Raw genomic sequence first — 18,962 nt, 5'->3', positions numbered from 1 at the left:
TAGGATCATGTCCCTGAAAAGGAAATCCAATCATTACAAGTATTATTCAGATTTAGGCACCAACCACTAAAGCTAGTGACACAGAAATTAATGAATTCTACCAATGTCTTAAAGTCAGAAAGTGATCAACATGCAGTTGAGATGCATTGATAATTATTGACAATTAGATTGCAAAAATTGGAAACGGAGGAAGGAACAGTAGTTTGAAAATATAGCCTTGGTGATAGAAACTAAGCTGGAGGTTGCATGCTACAGTTTTCAAGGCCTACAACTTCTTTGTTGCAAATCCCTTTTTTTGGTATGAGAGAGAATTTTATATAAAAGGTAATTGTACATTAAGAAAACATCCTAACCCAGCCCACTCCAAACCCATAAGTCCAATATTAATTAGCCCATATGTCCAATACCAATCTATAAAGTCCTTTAAACATATAATGACGCCGAATGCAGGATGATCACAGGCCAGTGGGTAGAAAATCTTTGGATCCAGTGGCGTTGAAAGCATCTTAGTGCTGGCAGGGGTCTCTACATGGCTTCTCTGGCTCCAGAGGTCTGGTTGCATCAGGGTAGGTCCATGTGGCTTCTCCAGCTTAGGGCACTAGCATAGTTCCATGTGTCTCTTCAGATGCAATGTCTCCCAGGGAGTTGCAAATACCATTTTTTCAACAACATGTGAACGTCTCCAGATGCAATATGCAGAAGTCAGATTGACTACATCTGTGGAAAGATGATGGAGAAGCTCTATCAATAGCTGAAAGGAAGCCAGAGACTATCAATTGTAAGTTCATGTTGAAGCTGAAGAAAATGAAAAAAAGTCCACAAGAGCCCGATCTGCACAACCTTGAGTATATTCCCCCTGGGTCTGAGGACCTTTCGCAGATCTGATGCATTAAATACTCTTGGGCGAAGGAAGACCTGATGAGCTGCGGGCTGACACCAAGACCATCATGATGAAGAGAGCCAAGTCATGAAAAAGACAGGGAAGAAATAAAGAAGTTCAACGTTGGTGTCAGGAAATACTCTGAAACTTGTTCTTAATCATGGAGTAGCTCCGACAAATAGAAGAAATAGCGAAGTAAGAGTTGAACAGAAAATTTCAAAGGCCAGCTCGAGAAGAAGTAAAATAGTGAAATGTGTCGAGACCTAGAGTTAGAAAACCAAAGAGGAAAAACATGCTCAGCATGTCTTAAACCGAAAGAACTCAAGAAAAAATTCAAGCTGTGAGTTGCAATATTGAAAGATTCTGTGAGTAAAATATTGAACGATATAGGAAGCATCAAAAGAACATGGAAAGAATACAGTCACCGTACCCAAAAAAAACCCCTAGTCGATATTCAGCCATTTCAAGAGGTAACATGAGCGAGAACCAATAGTGCTGAAAGAGTAAGTCCAAGCTGCACTGAAAGCATTGACCCAAACCCAGGCACCAGGGTTTGATGGTGCCTGATGGAATACCAACTGAAAGTTTCAGTAAGCTGAAGAAGCACTCGTATCTGTGCCAGGAAATTTGGAAGACAGCTATTTGGCCAACTGAATAGAATAGATCCATATTTGTAACCATTCCAAGAAAGGTGACCCAGCAGATGCTCAAATTATGGAACATTATCATGAATAGCACATGCAAGTAACATTTTACTGAAGACTATGCGACAGTGGTTGCAGCAGCACATTGGCAGGGGCTGCCAGAGGTTCAGGCCAGATTCAGAAGACATGGAACAAAGGATATCATTGCTGATGTCAGGTGGATCTTGGTTAAAAGTAGAGAATACCAGAAAGATGTTTACTTGTGTTTCACTGGCTATGCTAAGGCATTTGACTTTGTGGACCGTAGCAAACTATGGATAACCTTGAGAAGAGGCATTCCAGAATACTTAATTGTGCTCACGTGGAACTTACACATGGATCAGAGACAGGTGTGTGAATACTGTTGTGCTGTAAAATCAGGAAAGATTGTGAAACAGGGTTGCTTTCTTTCACCATACTTACTGAATCTGTATGTTAAGCAAACAGCTTGGAGAAGTGGATTACATAAAGAAGAATGTGGTATCAGGATTGGAGGGAGGGTTGTTAACAATCTGTGATGTGCACGTGACACACCCTTGCTTACTGAAAGTTCATTGCTTGCTGGTGAAGACCACGGATTGCAGCTTTCAGTGTGAATTACAACCCACTGTCAAGAACATGAAAATCCTCACCATTGGACCAATAATAATTAATGGAGAAAAAGTTGAAGTTGCCAAGGATTTATTTATTTGTTCTTCGATCCACAATCAATGCTTCTAGAAGCAACAGTAAAGAGATCGAGTCCTCATTGCACTGGGTGAATCTTCTGCACAAGACCCGTTTAAATGGTAGCAAAGCAACGATGCCACTTTAAGGTCTGAGGTGCTTTTGACTCGAGCCCTAGTGTGTTCATTCACCTCATATGCATGTAAAAGTTGGACATTGAGTAAGGAAGGTGGAAGAAAAATCGATGCATTTGAATCATTGTGCTGAAAGTGCCATAATGAAATAACAGACGCAGTGGTTTATGGATATGTGTGTGTGAAGGGAAGTGAGAAGCAAATAATGTAGGACGGTGAGGGAGCATTAGAACTGATGGTGATGTGTATACAATTCCTTTTAAAAACTGGAAGTGTGTGATATGAATATTATTATCAAGAGATCTACTAAAAAGAAACAAGAAACCAAACGACCCATGGTTACCCTGGTGAAGGGGGAAGAGTGTGCTTGGGGGACATTGAGTTGATGTTAATGGTGGTGGAGTGATTTGGAAAAGGATCTCAATAATGGTTGTACAACACGAAGAGTATAATCAAGGGCTGAATTGCACACGTAGAGGTTGTTGACTTGGAGAAGGCTTGTGTATGTTTTTGCCATGATGAAAAAAATTACATGAATAACAAAAGGAAAAAACCAGAGGGCAGTGAGAAAGAGGAGGCCCTGGAGGAGATGGGTGGACACAGTGTCCACAACAGTGGGCTCAAACGTGAGATTTGCGAGTGTGGCACAGGACTGGGTGGTATTTTGCTCTGTTTTGCAGTTACTGTGAGTCGAATCTGACTGGATGACACTTCACAACAGCAAATGGACTGGCAAGCTCCATTAAAAAATTATTTTGTACGTAGTGTTGTTGAGATATTTTGTTCATGTGGCAAACTTGATAGGGAGAAGAAAACCGGCCAGAATTGTAGCCTTCTCCAGGGCTATCCAGACCGAGAGCAGGGAGGATATATATATGCCTTTGGGCAGATACACTTGGTGGAATGTTAGCACACCAGACCTTCCTGTGAGCTAGCTGAGTATTGAAACACTGGAAGCGTCTATCTCAGCCTCCCACCGGCCACGTGAATGATGGCCATTAAGAACGGGTGAGGCCACTGCTACTTGCAGGCACAGGGAGCCAGGAGCTAGCAGGCGGCCCTCTGGGAAGCCGGCCTTGTGACCTCAGTGGTTCCCTTTAAACCGTATGTGCTTGTTCTCTTGCACATCATTCCCCTAAAACTGGGACGTCCCAATGTGCTGTGTGAAAGGGGCTTTCTTTCGTACAGAGCAGCCTCATTCTCGGCCTTTTCTTGCAAGCTTGTCTCAGAACACAGTCTGCACGCCCTTACCTCATAGCGCTGAGATAACATACATGGTTATTTTAATCTACACCATGGAAATAATCTTCAGGCTATGAGAAGCTCTTAATTGTCTCAGGTGGGTGTTAGGGTGTGAATTGTGTCCTTCCCTCCATAATTTCTTGCTAATCTCTCTATGGCAGTGAGACCATTTGAGAATTGGGCTTTTTTGTAATGTTAATCAGGGCATACCAGTGTAGGCTCTGTTGTGAGCCAATCACTTTGAGATGTAAGAGAGCAGATTAGACAGACCATGGAGAATGAGCTTCCCCTGTGGGGGAAAGGCAGGGGAGTTGCGCAGAGGAAGACCTTGCTGTGGAGCCAGCAGAGGACAGTGTTCCCCTCAAGCAATTGGACTCTGAGCCTCTGGAACAGCGGGGCTGCTAACTCCAGGTCCAGCAGTTTGAAAACCCCCACCGCCCCGCTGGAGAACGATGTGGCTGTGGAATGTTAGCATCTCAGAAACCCGCAGGGGCAGTTCTGCTCTGTCTCATAGGTCACTAGGAGTCAGAATCCACTCACTGATGGTGGGTTCACTGGTGAGAAAATGAACCTGTTGGCTCAAGCCACTTACTTTTACAGTATTTCTTTAGCAGCAGTACCAAGAAGCTGTGTGGATTTATTGTTGGCTTTTTTTTGGTCCTTGGTCCTTGGTCCTGTTGAAGAAGCCAGTCTGCAGTGGGGTCTGCAGCACAGCCTGTGCAGACACTGCTTGTCTTTGGAGGTGCAGGGATGTGCTGGCTGTTGTCAGGGGCATGTCCTAGCCGCCCCGCAGGCTGCCAGGCACAGGGCCTTCTGGCAGAGAGTGGCGAACCAGAGTGTTTGCTGTGACCTAGATGTGAACGCACTTGAGGAAACGCGTGGTTGTACTTCTGAGCCACTAGGGAGATTCCCCCCCCCCCCCTCCCTAAGAAAGTTCTATTCTGAGAAACAAAGAACTGCTCTCAAAGCTTTGGACAAATACCACTTGGCTCATTCCAAAAACAATACCCAGACATTTTTTCCCCCTTACTGGAGACTCAGAGGTGCCAGAAACACCCAGGCTCTGGCAAGCATTCCCCACATAGGAACCGTGTTACTTTTAAAAGATAGTATCTCTCTTTGGCCAGCTTTGTGATTTAGTAGCTTAAACTATGTGTTCTATTCTTAACTCTATTACAGAATTGATTTAGGACCTTCACTAAATCATTTAATCCTTGGATTTCCCAGCTTTGCTTAACAGTGAGATGAAAACAGTAATTCTCGACACCCTTTCATCAGAAGGATGTGGAGAAGACTAACGGGAGGGTGCTTCTGATTTGCTTTGAACTCATCTGCTGGAAGTGAGACTTGAGATGTTGTGATTTTAGGACTGACGCACAGCCCGGGTACACAAAAGGGCTTGGACTATTCTTGGTCCCTCCCCATAGCAGCTTCTATAGTAGCCGAATGAGCCAGACTTGGGGGTCTGGCCATCTGCAGTTGCCCTCTGCCTGGACAGATGCTGCCCCCAGAGAAACCCAGCCCTCCCTCCATGACACTGCCTGTGCAGCTGTGTAGGCTGTCACTTCTGTGCCTTGTCCCCCGGTGGTGCCGGATCATGGTCTGCGCCAAGGCCTGGGCTGTCAGCCTCTCAGACTTGAGGGTGGGGGTGGGGGTGGGCCAGGTCCAGTGGGTTAAACAGAACCTCTCGGCTGGTCACTGTTTGGGTCTCCCTGAAAGTAGCATGGACACAGATTTCACTCTCAGGATTCATTGAGTAAATTGGAAAAGGAATTTTAAACCTGGCTTCCTGAAGTGCTAAAGCCTTGTTCTATTATTGTGGCCAGGTTGCTACTGGCAGCCCTCGGTTCTGGGAAGGGCGTCCATTGCAGGAGTGCCACTAAAAGCCCAGAGTGCTGGTCTCCCAAGTGGAAATTAAAACTGGTTTGTTTAAAATTTTGAGTTTCTGGCTTGGCTTTTTCTTTCATTGGTAGAGATCAACTGGGTTTCTGCTATTTGTAAATTTCTGTTTGTATCTCCCTGAACCAGAATTTCTATTTAAAAAAAAATCATTTTATTGGGGGCTCATACAGGTCTTATCACAATCCATACATCCATCCATTGTGTCAAGCACATTTGTACATTTGTTGCCATCATCATTTTCAAACATTTTCTTTCTACTTGAGCCTTTGGTATCGGTTCCTCATCCCCCCTTCCCTCAAGAACCCTTGATAATTTATAAATTGTTATTATTTTCATGTCTTACACCGACCACTGTCACCACTGTCTCCCTTCAACCACTCTTCTGTTGTCTATCCCCCTGGGAGGGAATTATATCTTTTCTCTCCCCACCTTCCCCGTCCCCTCCTGGTATCACTACTCTCATTATTGGTCCTGAGGGGTTATCTGCCCTGGATTCCCTGTGTTTCCAGTTCTTATCTGTCCCCGTGTACATGCTCTGGTCTAGCCGGATTTGTAGGGTAGAACTGGGGTCATGATAGTGCCGGGGAGGAAGCATTAAAGAACTAGAGGAAAGGTGTATGCCTGAGCCAGAATTTCATCAACAGGATTTAAAATACATTTTGCAGTTAGGGAAAAGAAAAAAAACATCAGTTCCTCCCCCCAGATGAAGACTAAATATCTTCCAAAGTAAAGGCTGCACAGTTAGAAAACCAAACCAAAAAGCCCACGCCATGCCTTTGATTTGTGTCAGCAGGCCTCGTGGCTGTGCCACTCAACACATCTGCCAGGATCCAGATCTCTGTGATGGCTCTTGTGTAGAAGTTAACGTTGCCAGCTCCTCTTTCCTGGGGCAGAGGGGTGCATCGGGGCAGACTGCGACTCTCTTTCTCCTTTCTTGAACCCATCATACCCAAAAGCAGTTTCTACTGTTTCGTGTCACTGTCATCCAGCTCTTCGGTTTTCATGTGCACATTCTCATAGTGAAGATGGCCGGAGATCTTGCAAAACTCCAGGAATGCCCATTTTCTTAAGTCTGAATTGTTGGGATTGTGGAGGGGGGGGGGGCGCCTCCTCACACTGGTGGTCCCCACACTTCTGCTGCCTTGGTGCATGAGCCCTGAGCTGGCCAAGAGGCATGGGGGTGTACATTTGAACGGGACCTTTGAATGGTTTGGTCTGCCCCAGTGTGTGTCCCCGCCCGCCTCCTCCACACACACTTAGCAATGGGGGAGAGCCATTCCCAGAGCTGGATGTGTGTGAGGTGCCCAGGTGTTCGAGCCGATGCAGCCCGGGGCTGCAAGCTCAGACTTGCCTCACAGTGCACGTGCGCATACCTCAGTCCACGAGGGTGCGTGTACTTTTTATCTGTTTTTAGAAGGTTGCAGAAATCACTTCTTAGGCATATTTAAAAATAGCCTGTAACTCCTCATTTGTCTAAGTAGAATAGAAGCTTGCTATAATGTGCCATGATTCATTTCTCTATTCTAAGATGTAATTGTACCCCATCTACAGGGGTAAAAAATCACAAATCTTGCAACATTGGCATTAGCTCCTTTCTCTGATCCTGTTCTTATAAAGAGGTTCTGCCGCCCCAGTCCTTACCATCATCTGTCTAACAACCGTGCCCGTAATGCCATCTTTGTGCTTGTACTTAAGCTTTTAAACCAGATTAGAATAGGAGGAACAAGGCATTGCCATCCATCTGGAAACAAACACCATTATGGTGGAGGGAACTGTTTGACATGAGCGTGTAAACCTTAGCAACTCTTCTGACTTGTGGAAGGCCTGGGAAAAGCTGCTTGGGAGGTCTTCTGTTATACTTGTTTTATATTTTCTAGGGGCCCAGAAGATACCTGTTTTGAGTTTGGTGTTTTTCCTGCCATCCTGAGTTTTCCACTTGATTATCCCTTAAGTCCCCCAAAGATGAGATTTACCTGTGAGATGTTTCATCCCAACAGTAAGTGTTTCTCGAAGTAGTTTTTATAGTGTTAGGAGTGGCACAGAGGTAACATAAAGCATGGGGAATGTAGCATATCAGAGACTTGCTTGGACCTTTAAAAATAATATTTTCAATTTTTAACACATCATACAATTATAGCGTTGACACCAAGAGTTCACATTCGAAGGATAGTTAATAAAGATTTTAAAACAAACAAACCCTGAAGCTCTGGATGCTCTTGGCCCAGCCTTCCAGCGTCGGTGGGGTTGTTGCCCGGAGTGAGCGTGAGCTTGTGCCTCTGCAGCCGTCACTTGGACTGCTGAAACAACCAGGAACAGGCTCTGTGCTCAGCAGTCTGGCTGGTTAGGTTAATGGCTATGGAAGTCACCAGTTCATGTGAAAGAATGCTAAATAGATACTGTCATGCGATCTTGAACAGAGTGATATTTATGGTTGATTTTGAAAAATGGGCTACCAATCAGCAAGTTTACTATAATCTTATTTTGTTGAAAAAGAATTACATGTAATATGCATATGTAATTGGGAAGTTAAACACAAAACTGTTAAAAGTGATTTTTTTTTCCTCCTCCATGGTAGAATTTTTTTTTCCTTTTTGTAAATAATTTTCTCTAAAGGAAACCTATATTTTTAAAAGAGGGTAAAACATAGGTCATTTAAATAAGTTATATACTTGTTTTAGTTTAAAAACAGTTCAGTAGAAGGGAATGGAATTCCTGAACAGCTGTGGGCTTTCTTTTATAGGTTGGATTATTAAAAAGATACAAAGAAAATGGGGTATGGTTTTTTAAAATAGCATTTAGGATAATAATTGCTTGTAATTTTTATCTACAAGGAGACTTCAAAAAGTTTGGAGAAAAATAGCATTAAAAGATTGGAGTTTTCCAAAAGCTTTTGAATCCCCCGTCTATCTAGTAGAAGGAAAATATTACTTACTAATTTTTCACTTACTTGAATCCTTTTCCTATACTTACCTGCATATCAAGTAGTTCAGGACTAATTTAATCTTTGAAATCATTTCTTTTCTATGTGTAGTTTCTGAGCTTTTGACTTCTCTTGGTTAAAAATAATCCCAGATTGCACACCTTCCCTCGTCCACTCCAGTGTAAATACCATCCATACATGCAGGCCCTACCCTGTCCAGAGAGGCTTTCAACACTGCCCATGGTGTGGGACACTTCCCCTGTTTTACTCAGTGCCAGAACCTGCTTGGAGGGCTCTTGTCCTGGGCTGACGTTGCTCTGTGAGACCACTTTGCACAGTGGGTGCTCAGAAGCAGCCAGTTTCTCCCGGCCAGCAGCCAGCAGCTGGTCAGGCTGTGGAAGCACAGGGACATTCATCGTACTGGTGTCCACTGTGGTGTCTGTTTGAACTCGCCTGTAATAAAAAGCTAGACAAAAGATTGTTACTAGCTAAGAGTTCCTTGAAGGGGCCAACAATCTCAAGTTGATTAACCATAAAATACAACTATGAGGGGGATTGTAGGTGATTTAAAAATTAAAAAAAAAAAGATTGTATTGTGGCTAATAAACATATTAAATGATAAGCATAGGTACCAGACTAATGAACCTGGTAATGTTATTTTTAATGTTCAGACAACTATTATAAACATTTTTTTTTACCTTGCTATAAATTGGTGCTATTTTTATTTTGTAACTTTTATTTAGTGCCTGAGTAGGGTGTGGAGGTAGCAGGGGAGACTCTGGCATGTGAAGAGGCTTTGTGTAAGAAGTGAGGGGAGAGGAAGGCTGAGACCAGACCAGCTGGGGTCTTTTAGGTAGTATGAAGGTGCCATCTTTTTCCTGGGAGCAGTGGCAAGGCATTGAGGAGCATTCTGAGAGAGTGCTCAGAGTGGCCTTCCCAGGGTCCCTGGTTGTCACGTAGAGAGCAGATTGGCGAATATTGGAAATGCCCTGAGCCTCAGCCACACTGCTGCTGCTGCTGCAGTGCTATGCCTGCACTGAGAGGAGTGGGCCAGGGTGATGGGAGTGAGCCTGGTGGAGGGCCAGGGGCTCTTTAGAGTAGGACTCAGATCAGTGCAGGGCCGCGCATGTTGACCCAGCCCCTCAGAAATCAGTGGCAGGGTGGAAGAGTGCATTCCAAGTGCAAGGGCCCAAAGAGACAGGGGTGAAAACTGGTCTGGCATGTTTGGTGACTGCCTAGCGCTACCAACCCAAGGAAGGGGCACTTACAATGACACTTGTTGACCCCATTCTCCTTTCTTGGGGGCTGTGGTGGACGTAGTTCTGAGTTTCGGGCAGGCAGAACGCATGCAAGTGGACTTGAGGCTGACACCCTGTGACGGTGGCCACTGTGCTGACCATGTCCTAAGTGCCTTCCTCAGAAGCCGACTTCAGACCAGCACGCTTCTGGATGGCCAGAGGGAAGTCCCCGTGGGGGTGGGGGGCGGGGTGGGGGTGGGGGTGAGGGGCTGGTGTGAAAGGAAAGCTATGGAGAGGTCAATGATACTGATTAACATGTCTAAATGTTCGGAGTTCTGAGCTCACAAATGCAAATAAATTAGATACATTAAAAATCCTCTGTTATTTCTATTACAGGTTTATTGGCCCTGTAATTTAATAGTTGAGTGTATCCAAATGAATTTCGCTGGAATCTAAAGATAGCCTGCACCATCAGGGGGTCTTGTTAATGGGGGGGGGGGATTAGATTCACCTACAATTAATCTCCAGGTAGTGTTGTGGACCATCACTTTTCTGTTAGAGTAAATTCCCTAGGGTAATCTCAGTTCCTTCTTTTTCTGGATTTAAAAACCACACCAAACCCACTGCCGATTCGGACTCATTTTGACCCTGAAGGACAGGGCAGAAGCACGCTCCACAGGGGCTCTGAGGCTGTAGATCTTCACAGCAGCCTACTGCCTCAGCCTTTTCCTGAGTAGGGATGGTGGGCTTCAGCCGTCAATCTTCCTGGTAGCAACCCAGAGCTTAAACCATTGTGCCACCAGGTCCGGTCGCTTTCACCCTAGCCATGTAAGCAGCCCAGTTGATGTATTTCTCAGTAGAATTAGAAGCCGTGTAAGAAACTAGATCTGAAAGTTGGGAATGGACCTGATTATGCTAGATATGTTGATGTAACGTCTGACTGCCAGGTGGCTTTTCACGTACCCTATTTGGATATAAGGGTCTAAGAATTCACTACAGCCCATGAGAAGTAGACAGGCATAGAGCACCAGCAAGGACCCGAGAGGCTTGGACAGGCCCGGTCCCGGAGCCCTGGCTTGTGATGAATGGGGGCCTTGTGGTGTGTGTGCCCCCGATGTGCCCAGATGTCTAAACAGCCTGGGTCTGTGTAGAGTTACTCTCCGTGGTGTCATGTCCTGTGCCTCTCGGTTCACCTTCTGTGCCGTGTTTTGACTCTGCAGTCTACCCGGATGGGAGGGTCTGCATCTCCATCTTGCACGCCCCCGGCGACGACCCCATGGGCTACGAGAGCAGCGCTGAGAGGTGGAGCCCCGTGCAAAGTGTGGAGAAGATCCTGCTGTCGGTGGTTAGCATGCTGGCAGGTACGGTACCGGGCATACCCGCCCTTTCCTGTTGGTAGTCAGGTTTCCTCAGGGACGGGCCCACAGCCGTTCCTTCTTGTCCCCTGTCACTAGGACTTATTTTCATTAATTGCTAATTAATTTATACCACTTTATTTTCTGCTGTTTCATGTAGTGGCACTGTCATAATCTTGCCCCAGTGTAAGCATGGTGTTCATAATTCTCATCAAGGTTACAGATGGCCCAGTGTTGTACACCTGCTGTTGACCACAGGCAGCTTGTGCTGGTATTGCCACTCTTCAGTGGGCATGTATGAATGCCCTCTGTCCTGGGAACACAAAACTCAGTGTGACAGACCCTAGCGTTAAGGCCTATAGCAAGGGGATCTCTAACTGCCAGCATCCAGACTGGGACATACTTGGGGAGCAGTGGGGTTCTGGTCCACCCCTGGAGGAATCTGGAAGAACACGTGGAGTTCACGAGGTGCAGGGTGGGGAGAGCTTGGGCTGTGGCCTGAGCCTGGGTGGCTGGTTCGGAGCACTGCCAAGAGCTCAGGAGGGCTGGCGCTCAAGCTGTGTGTAGGAGGGCCACTGGGTGCACGGGCTGCCGCGGAAGTGTGTGGAAGGCTGAGCCGAGCCTGGCAACTCTGGGAAGTCCCTGAGGGTTGAGGCACTCCCATTGCTCTACCCCAGTTGCTCCCGAGAGGATCATCCTGGCAGCAGTGTGCAGCACGTGGGACTCCCCCTCTCTTCCCCCACTCCAGCTCCCAGGAGGAGAGCTGAAACTTGGGTCAGACTGGCCCATTGCACAGCCGCCAGGAGAAGAGCTGAGACCTGGTCCAGGAGGCTTAGTTTCTTGGACGCCTTTGGCAGGAGAGTGTGCTGAGGGAGCAGGATTTGGGGTGTGCTGAGTAAGAATCCCTGCTATATGGGACTTAGCTTGGTCAAGGACCTAGATGGAAGTAAAGGTCTGGGCATCATCTCTGGGTTAGGCGGATGGTGAGGGGCACAGGGTATGTAAGAAGGGAGGCTCACAAAGGGAGGGGGTGATGGAGAAGTTGAGGAAGAGACAGGAGCTGCAGAAGGCAGGGGAGCAGTAGCAGACTGCAGAGTCCAGGAAGCTGCGAGGGAACTCCGCGGATGGGGTGTTCCAGCCAGACCGCAGGCTCCCACGCAGTGGCTTGAGGCAGAGTGTAAAGTGAAGTTGGGTTGACTGTGGTGGAGGACGACGGGTGTTTAATAACACTCCGTGTGCTGTGGGGAAGGAGAGGGCAAGCTCGGGAGGGTGGGTGGTTATTGCTTTTTAAGTTTCTGCCAACTAATTGCACCATTCTAAAAATTTTTGGTATACATTTTTTTAGTTCAATGTATTTTTTTCCCTTACTCCTGTCAGAGTATATGTCCTATTTTTCTTAACAGTTTTATTGATGCGTATTGGTACATATCATACAATTCAGTAGTTGAGTCATATTAAGGAGAGTTATACAATCACTACCACAACCCACTTTGGAACATTTTCTTCAATTTTGTACTCATGCTGTTAGCAACTTATTTCTCTTCCATCTCCCCTGGCACAGTCTCTCCAAGAATCTGTTATTCTAGTTACTGTCGTTGGAGGTGGGGGACCCAGCCCCCCCCTAAGCGCAGTAAGCACAATTGTACGGTTGAGATATATAAATATTATATTGAAGTCATCGAGAGCATGAGAGATAGAAGAGAGATTGGAGTAATGGCATCAGACACATTTCATGGTAGCATGCTTACCTCCTGGATGGCCATGATCTTACCAGCCAGATTCGCACCGATGCTTGGTGGGTCAGGGACCCGGCAGGATGCTCGAGGACCCAGCAGGAGGTTGGAGGACCCTGTTAATTGCTAATCCAGGGTTATATCTACTTAGGGGGGCGTGATTACAGATAACCACACATCATAGGAAGGGGCAGTACAATAGGCATACACATTATAGGAAGGGGATTACAATGGGCATAGGCGTAACAGGAAGGGGATGAGCTAGGTCTGTACACATGATAGGAAGGGGAGGGACTAGAGGTATACATGTGACAAGAAGGGCGGACCCTAGATTCATGATGGCAGCCTAATCTTGATCACCCTTGGGCGGGTATGACCTCTCTGGGGTCTCCTACAAGGAAACAGACAACTACTATCCTTATCAGAAGGGAGTGGGCCCTACTTGTGGGATAAACAGTGGTGACTGCTTGGTCTAAATGGTTGATAGCCCTTAGGGAGAATAATTTCCGATCTACTTCTGATGACCTCCAAGTGTATAGTCATTCGCAAGCAGCTAAGTTTGGCATATATTTGGGGAGGCAACTTGGGAGAAATCCTTTTGTTTCCCACAAGTTACTATCTCTTAGATTTATCTATCCTGGATTTCATATACAGAAAATCATATTAAAAAATCTTAAACCTAATAACAATGTAAAACAAAAACCTCATTCAAAATGAAAGCAGAAAATATCAAACACTAGAACAAATTTTAAAAAATTATTTTATTGGAGGCTTGTACAACTCTTATCAAAATCCATATATACATCCATTGTGCCAAGTACATTTGTACATTTGTTGCTACCATCATTCTCAGAACATTTTCTTTCTACTTGAGCCCTTGGTATCAGCTCCTTATTTTTTCCCTTTCCTCCCCCACCCTCCCTCCCTCATGAACCCTTGATAATATATAAATGAGTATTATTTTGTCATGTCTTATACTGTCTGATGTCTCCCTTCACCCACTTTTCTGTTGCCCGTCCCCTAGGGATGGGGTTATATATAAATTCTTGTGATTGGTTCCCCCTTTGTACCCCACCTTCCCTCCACTCTCCTGGTATCGCCACTCTCAGCACTGGTCCTGAGGGGTTCTTCTGTCCTGGATTCCCTGTGTTTCCAGTTCCTATCTGTACCAGTGTACATCCTCTGGTCTAGCTGGATTTGTAAGGTAGAATTCGGATCATGATATTGGGGGGGAGGAAGCATTTAAGAACTAGAGGAAATAATGCAAGAATACTTTCTTCTATTAAATTGGCATTCCCGCCACAACCGCTGAAGACAAAGCAGGTGAATAAGCAAATGTGGTGAAGAAAGCTGAGGATGCCCGGCTATCAAAAGTTAGAGCGTCTGGGGTCTTAAAAGCTTGAAGGTAAACAAGCGGCCATCTAGCTCAGAAGCAACAAAGTCCACATGAAAGAACATATCAGCCTGTGTGATCATGAGGTGTCAAAGGGATCACTGAAGACAAATGGGTACATAAGCAAATGTGGCGAAGAAAGCTGATGGTGCCCTGCTATCAAAAAGTATAGCGTCTGGGGTCTTAAACGCTTGAAGTTAAACAAGCGGCCATCAAACTCAGAAGCATCAAAGCCCACATGGAAGAATCACACCAGCCTATGCAATCACGAGGTGTCGAACGGATCAGGTATAAGGCATCATCAGAACAAAAAACCGTACCATAGTGAATAATGGGGGAGAGTGGAGTGGAGACCCAAAGCCCATTTGTAGGCCACTGGACATCCCCTTGCAGAGGGGTCTCAGGGAGGAGATGAGCCTGTCAGAGTGTGATGTAGCAACCATGAAAAATACAACTTTCCTCTGGTTTCTAAATGCCTCCTCCCTGCCCCCACTATCACGATCTGAATTCTACCTTGTAAGTCTGGCTAGACCAGAGCATGTACACTGGTACAGATAGGAACTGGAAATACAGGGAATCCAGGGCGGAAGATCCCTTCAGGATCAGTGGTGTGAGTGGCGATACTGGGAGGGTAGAGGGAGAGTGGGTTGGAAAGAGGGAACAGATTACAAGGAAGAACTATATGTGACCTCCTCCCTGGGGGACAGACAACCGAAAAGTGGGTGAAGGGAGACGTCGGACAGGGCAAGATACGACAAAATAATAATTTATAAATTATCAAGGGCTCATGAGGGAGGAGGGAGCGGGGAGGGAGGGGAAAAATGAGGACCTAATGCCGGGGGCATAAGTGGAGAGGAAATGTTTTGAGAATGATGAGGGCAATGAATGTATAAATATGCTTTACACATTGATGTATGTATGGATTGTGATAAGAGTTGTATGAGCCCCTAATAAAACAATTTAAAAACAAAAAACAAAAACTAGAGGAAAATTGAATGATTCATGGTTGCTACACTATACCCTGACTGGCTCATCTCCTCCCTGTGACCCTTCTGTAAAGGGATGTCCAGTTGCCTACAGATGGGCTTTGGGTCTCCACTCCGCACTCCCCCTCATTCACAATGATATGCTTTTTTGTTCTTTGATGCCTGATTCCTGATCCCATCGACACCTTGTGATCACACAGGCTGGTGCGCTTCTTTCATGTGTGATTTGTTACTTCTCAGCTAGATGGCTGCTTATTTATCTTCAAGCCTTTAAGACCCCAGATGCTATATCTTTTGATGGTCAGGCACCATCAGTTTTCTTCACCACGTTTGCTTACGCTCCTGGTTTGTCTTCAGCGATCTTGTTGGGAAGGTGAGCATCATGCAATGTCAGTTTAATATAACAACGTGTAACTGGAACAAATTTGAAATGGGTCAAAAAAACTTTTGCAGTAAATGGTTTGTTTATTTAATCATTTAGGTTTTAATTTCAACCTATTTGCATCTGCAGTAATCCGGTTTCCAGTGCACTCTGCATGATAACAAAACTGATCACATCCCAGGTCCGTGGTCAGAGGGGATTCCCTGGGGGCTTCATCCCCTTCCCTTTTTCTTTTAACCTGAAGCAACTTTAAAATGGGTCAAAAGGGAGACCAAATCATATTACCTTCAACCTAACGGCGTCTTCCATAATGGACTTTGCAGTATTTTATGTTTGATAACAAGGTTATTCACACCCCTCCCCTGTGGTCAGCGGGAATTCACCAGAGGCATAATCTGTGTGTGGACCCTGAACATGGGTTTTGGTCTCTCACTGTCATCCATAGCCTTCTGCAAATCCGGTGTTCACAATTTGAACTATGACACCATTCCCTCCTTTGGATTTGGAGTCCGTTCTTTACCAGAGTTTATATCCTCTTTATCTTCTGTCCTTCCCCATGGCACCTGCTTAGCCAGACCTGTGCTCAGCATGGCCTCCTTCTCTGGCTGCCACCCTTGCCCAGCCCACCCTCACCCCACTCTGCCCCAGGGGTCTGCAGCCCACTGGCCTGTGTGAGAGGCATCTGCTGGGACTGCTGCAGGAAGTGGAGTGATCCCTTTCACGCCGTGGGCTCCCTGCACCCCAGGCCGCAGTCCTCAGAGAAGCCTGCTTTGATTGCTTTTGGCCTGTTTCCTGCCTCCTGGGCACTTTTCACAAGTCCCGTCTGTTGGTTTAATGTCTGCCTGTCCCCTGTGGTGGTCCACCTCTGAGGGCAGGACCTTGCCCCTGTCCCCCAGTGCGCACCTGGGACCAGCACCAGATGCCATGCACAGAAAACGAGCCTGTCTTTGAGGGCTGCGTGGTAGGGCAGACCAGGCTGCAGGAGGGGTGGGCATTTTACGTGGGCTTCTTGGTGCTTGAGGCGCATCCTCATTCTAGCAACCTTAGAAAGGAAGGCCCGCACACGATGACAGGGTGGTGCCTCTTGCTCTCTTGCTGTCTTCCTGGTCATGCTAATACTGATGCTGCTCTTTCCTGACACACATCACGGAGTGTAGGCATCACATCCCTCCGGTTGCCGTGCGTAGCATTTCCTGAGCAGGGTGCAGGCAGCTTGTACTGGCATTTGTAGACACTCAGAGGTAGGGATTCTGGGAGTGGATCTTGGTGCCTGGAGGTACACCTGTCCACTGGTGTCCCTGTGCCTTACCCCTCCCTTTAGTGTCTTCTTCCTGCCTGCCTTCCCGGGACATGCATCTTGAAAGCTGTGTTAGGTGGAAGGAAGGTCCTGCGGAGGGGCTGGCCCTGCTCCCCCTCACGGAGAGTGCTTCCCTCTCTTCCAGAGCCCAATGACGAGAGCGGCGCCAACGTGGATGCGTCCAAGATGTGGCGGGATGACCGCGAGCAGTTTTACAAGATCGCCAAGCAGATCGTACAGAAGTCTCTGGGTCTCTGAACGCCACTGGACACGCGTGCACACACGAGGGGGCCTCTGCGTGCATGCGTGCACGCGCATGGACACCACCACCAGGCCGGCTCCTTGCTCCTCCTCGAGAGACCATGACAGTGACACTGCTAGCACCAAAAAGGCAAACTTGTAGAACCGCCGCATCCGCTGTGTTCCCACCACTCCCGCCCCACACGGGCTGCTCTCCTGAGAGGGCGGCATAGGTAGGAAAATGGCAGCTCACTGCCACGGCAAAGTATTTCACTCACCGGAGGGCAGGCTGTCGGCACCGCCTCTACCCCCTCCCCGCAAACTCCACTGCCCCCCAGAGCTCAGGAGCCCCTGCCCTCGTGCCACGTGGAGGGTTCGGACATGCCAAATTCTCAGTGGATTAGACTCCACAGTACTCCTTCCAAAGAAATGTCCCTGCGGCAGAGACAGAGGGAGGGCCTGCCCACCCCATGGGGAACACAGGGCGCTGGCTTTGTTACTACGTAGTGTACCAGCAAGCGCTTTCCCTCCAAGCGAAGTCAACCCTGGTGTGTATTACGAACTGGCACACAGAATCCTCTTGGGAAATACATACCTTCTCACATGTGTGTCGATGGCAACTTGGGAACATAGAAATCTCTTGCTGTCCCTCAGGACCAGCAGCTCCTTTCTGCCTTGACTGCTGTCTCGGATTCCCGAGACCTGCCCAAGCCACCCCGCTGAGATGGCCCTCACCTACCCCCTGGGCGGGTGTGCGCTTCACACCTGTGGTCTGGGCTTTGGTTGTCATCCGAGTGGATGGAGCACAGCAGTGGGCTCTGCCATCGTGGAAGTGGCCCAGGGTCCTAGGCGCTGGGTGCCACTCCCCATATGGACAGCAGGGCTGCGGCTCCGCTTTCTTCGCCCCGCACTCAGCAATAACGGCCCATGGCCCGCAGCACTTGGGCTCAGCGTGCCGCCCAGGCTGTGTGCAGTGGGAGTTTCTACTTTGGAGCAAACAAGGGCTTCCCTTGGCCTCTCCCTCGCTGGACCGAGTGGTCTGTTTAACTGACCCCACACACTCAGCTTCATGGTGTTCACATCACAGCTAAAGGGGCCCCTATGGGCTTCTGTGGAAACCAGATCACTTCTTCTCTTCTCAGCAGGGCCCTGTTGGAAAGTGGAAGTTCAGCACGGCCTGTGGAAGGGGAGGGAGGGAGAGGTGCTCTGAGACAGAGCAGTCTTGGAGCGCAGCAGCAGGCGTGCTCATCTACCCATGGGGCAGGGGGTGTGGGAGCTCATGGGCAGGGCCTCCACAGGGTGCCCACCAGGCTTCAGGCTATCTTGGCAGGAGAGCAGCCATCTCCGTGAAAGACAAAGTATTTTTTTTCATTTGTATTTATTACATGGAGAGGGAAGAATTCCAAATCCCATGCTGTCCTTATTCTGAGTGGTGGAATTTAATGACAATGTAAAACAATAAAGCTCTTTTCCCTGTTCTGGAGCGGCGTGTTTGGCGTGTTTTCACGTGCGCGTGCAGAAGCGGCAGGCTTTCGCCATCGTGGCCCCGGGAAGCGGGTGCCTGACTGCTCGGCACCTGGGCTCCAGAGCCAGGTCAGCTTCGTGCCTGCAGACTGAGTACCAGCTCAGCCTGAAGCCTGGCGCCTGCTGACGTCCTCTTCATCCATGTCCTCTGTTCGCTGGCTTAGAGCCTCGGGGTTTCTACTGAGACCTGTGACAGGACCCAGGAGGGAGTAAATTATGTTCTCCTCACCTCTAGATGACACCTCACGTTTCCTCCATAGCTGTGGGCAATGATGGACGTCAGATGAACGGCACACGTGATCTGGCACTGCAGAAATCTGCAATGTTCTAATCACACCTCTTAGAAGACAGTTTATTCCCTTCACTGCTGTGCAGTGACAGCGGTGA

The 18,962-nt window shown here is 47.5% G+C and overlaps 1 protein-coding gene across 2 annotated transcripts in view; it reads left to right on the top strand.

Moving 5' to 3' along the window:
- The window catches only part of UBE2G2 (ubiquitin conjugating enzyme E2 G2), a 42,683-nt gene extending 24,149 nt beyond the window's left edge, over positions 1-18,534 (top strand). For both annotated transcript variants that reach the window (XM_004696892.2, XM_045284817.1), the window contains exons 4-6: positions 7,385-7,503; positions 10,886-11,026; positions 16,957-18,534. In XM_004696892.2, the coding sequence (XP_004696949.2) occupies positions 7,385-7,503; positions 10,886-11,026; positions 16,957-17,069 (373 nt within the window). In that variant the 3' untranslated portion in view covers positions 17,070-18,534. The remainder of the gene's footprint in view (positions 1-7,384; positions 7,504-10,885; positions 11,027-16,956) is intronic.
- Positions 18,535-18,962: the final 428 nt, after the last annotated feature.

The sequence above is a fragment of the Echinops telfairi genome, unplaced genomic scaffold (genome assembly GCF_000313985.2).
Source record: "Echinops telfairi isolate 266 unplaced genomic scaffold, ASM31398v2 ScPeMD7_7469;HRSCAF=8507_0, whole genome shotgun sequence".
Classification (NCBI taxonomy): domain Eukaryota; kingdom Metazoa; phylum Chordata; class Mammalia; order Afrosoricida; family Tenrecidae; genus Echinops; species Echinops telfairi.
Note: the sequence above shows the minus strand (reverse complement) of the source record. Positions and strands in the feature narration are given on the sequence as shown.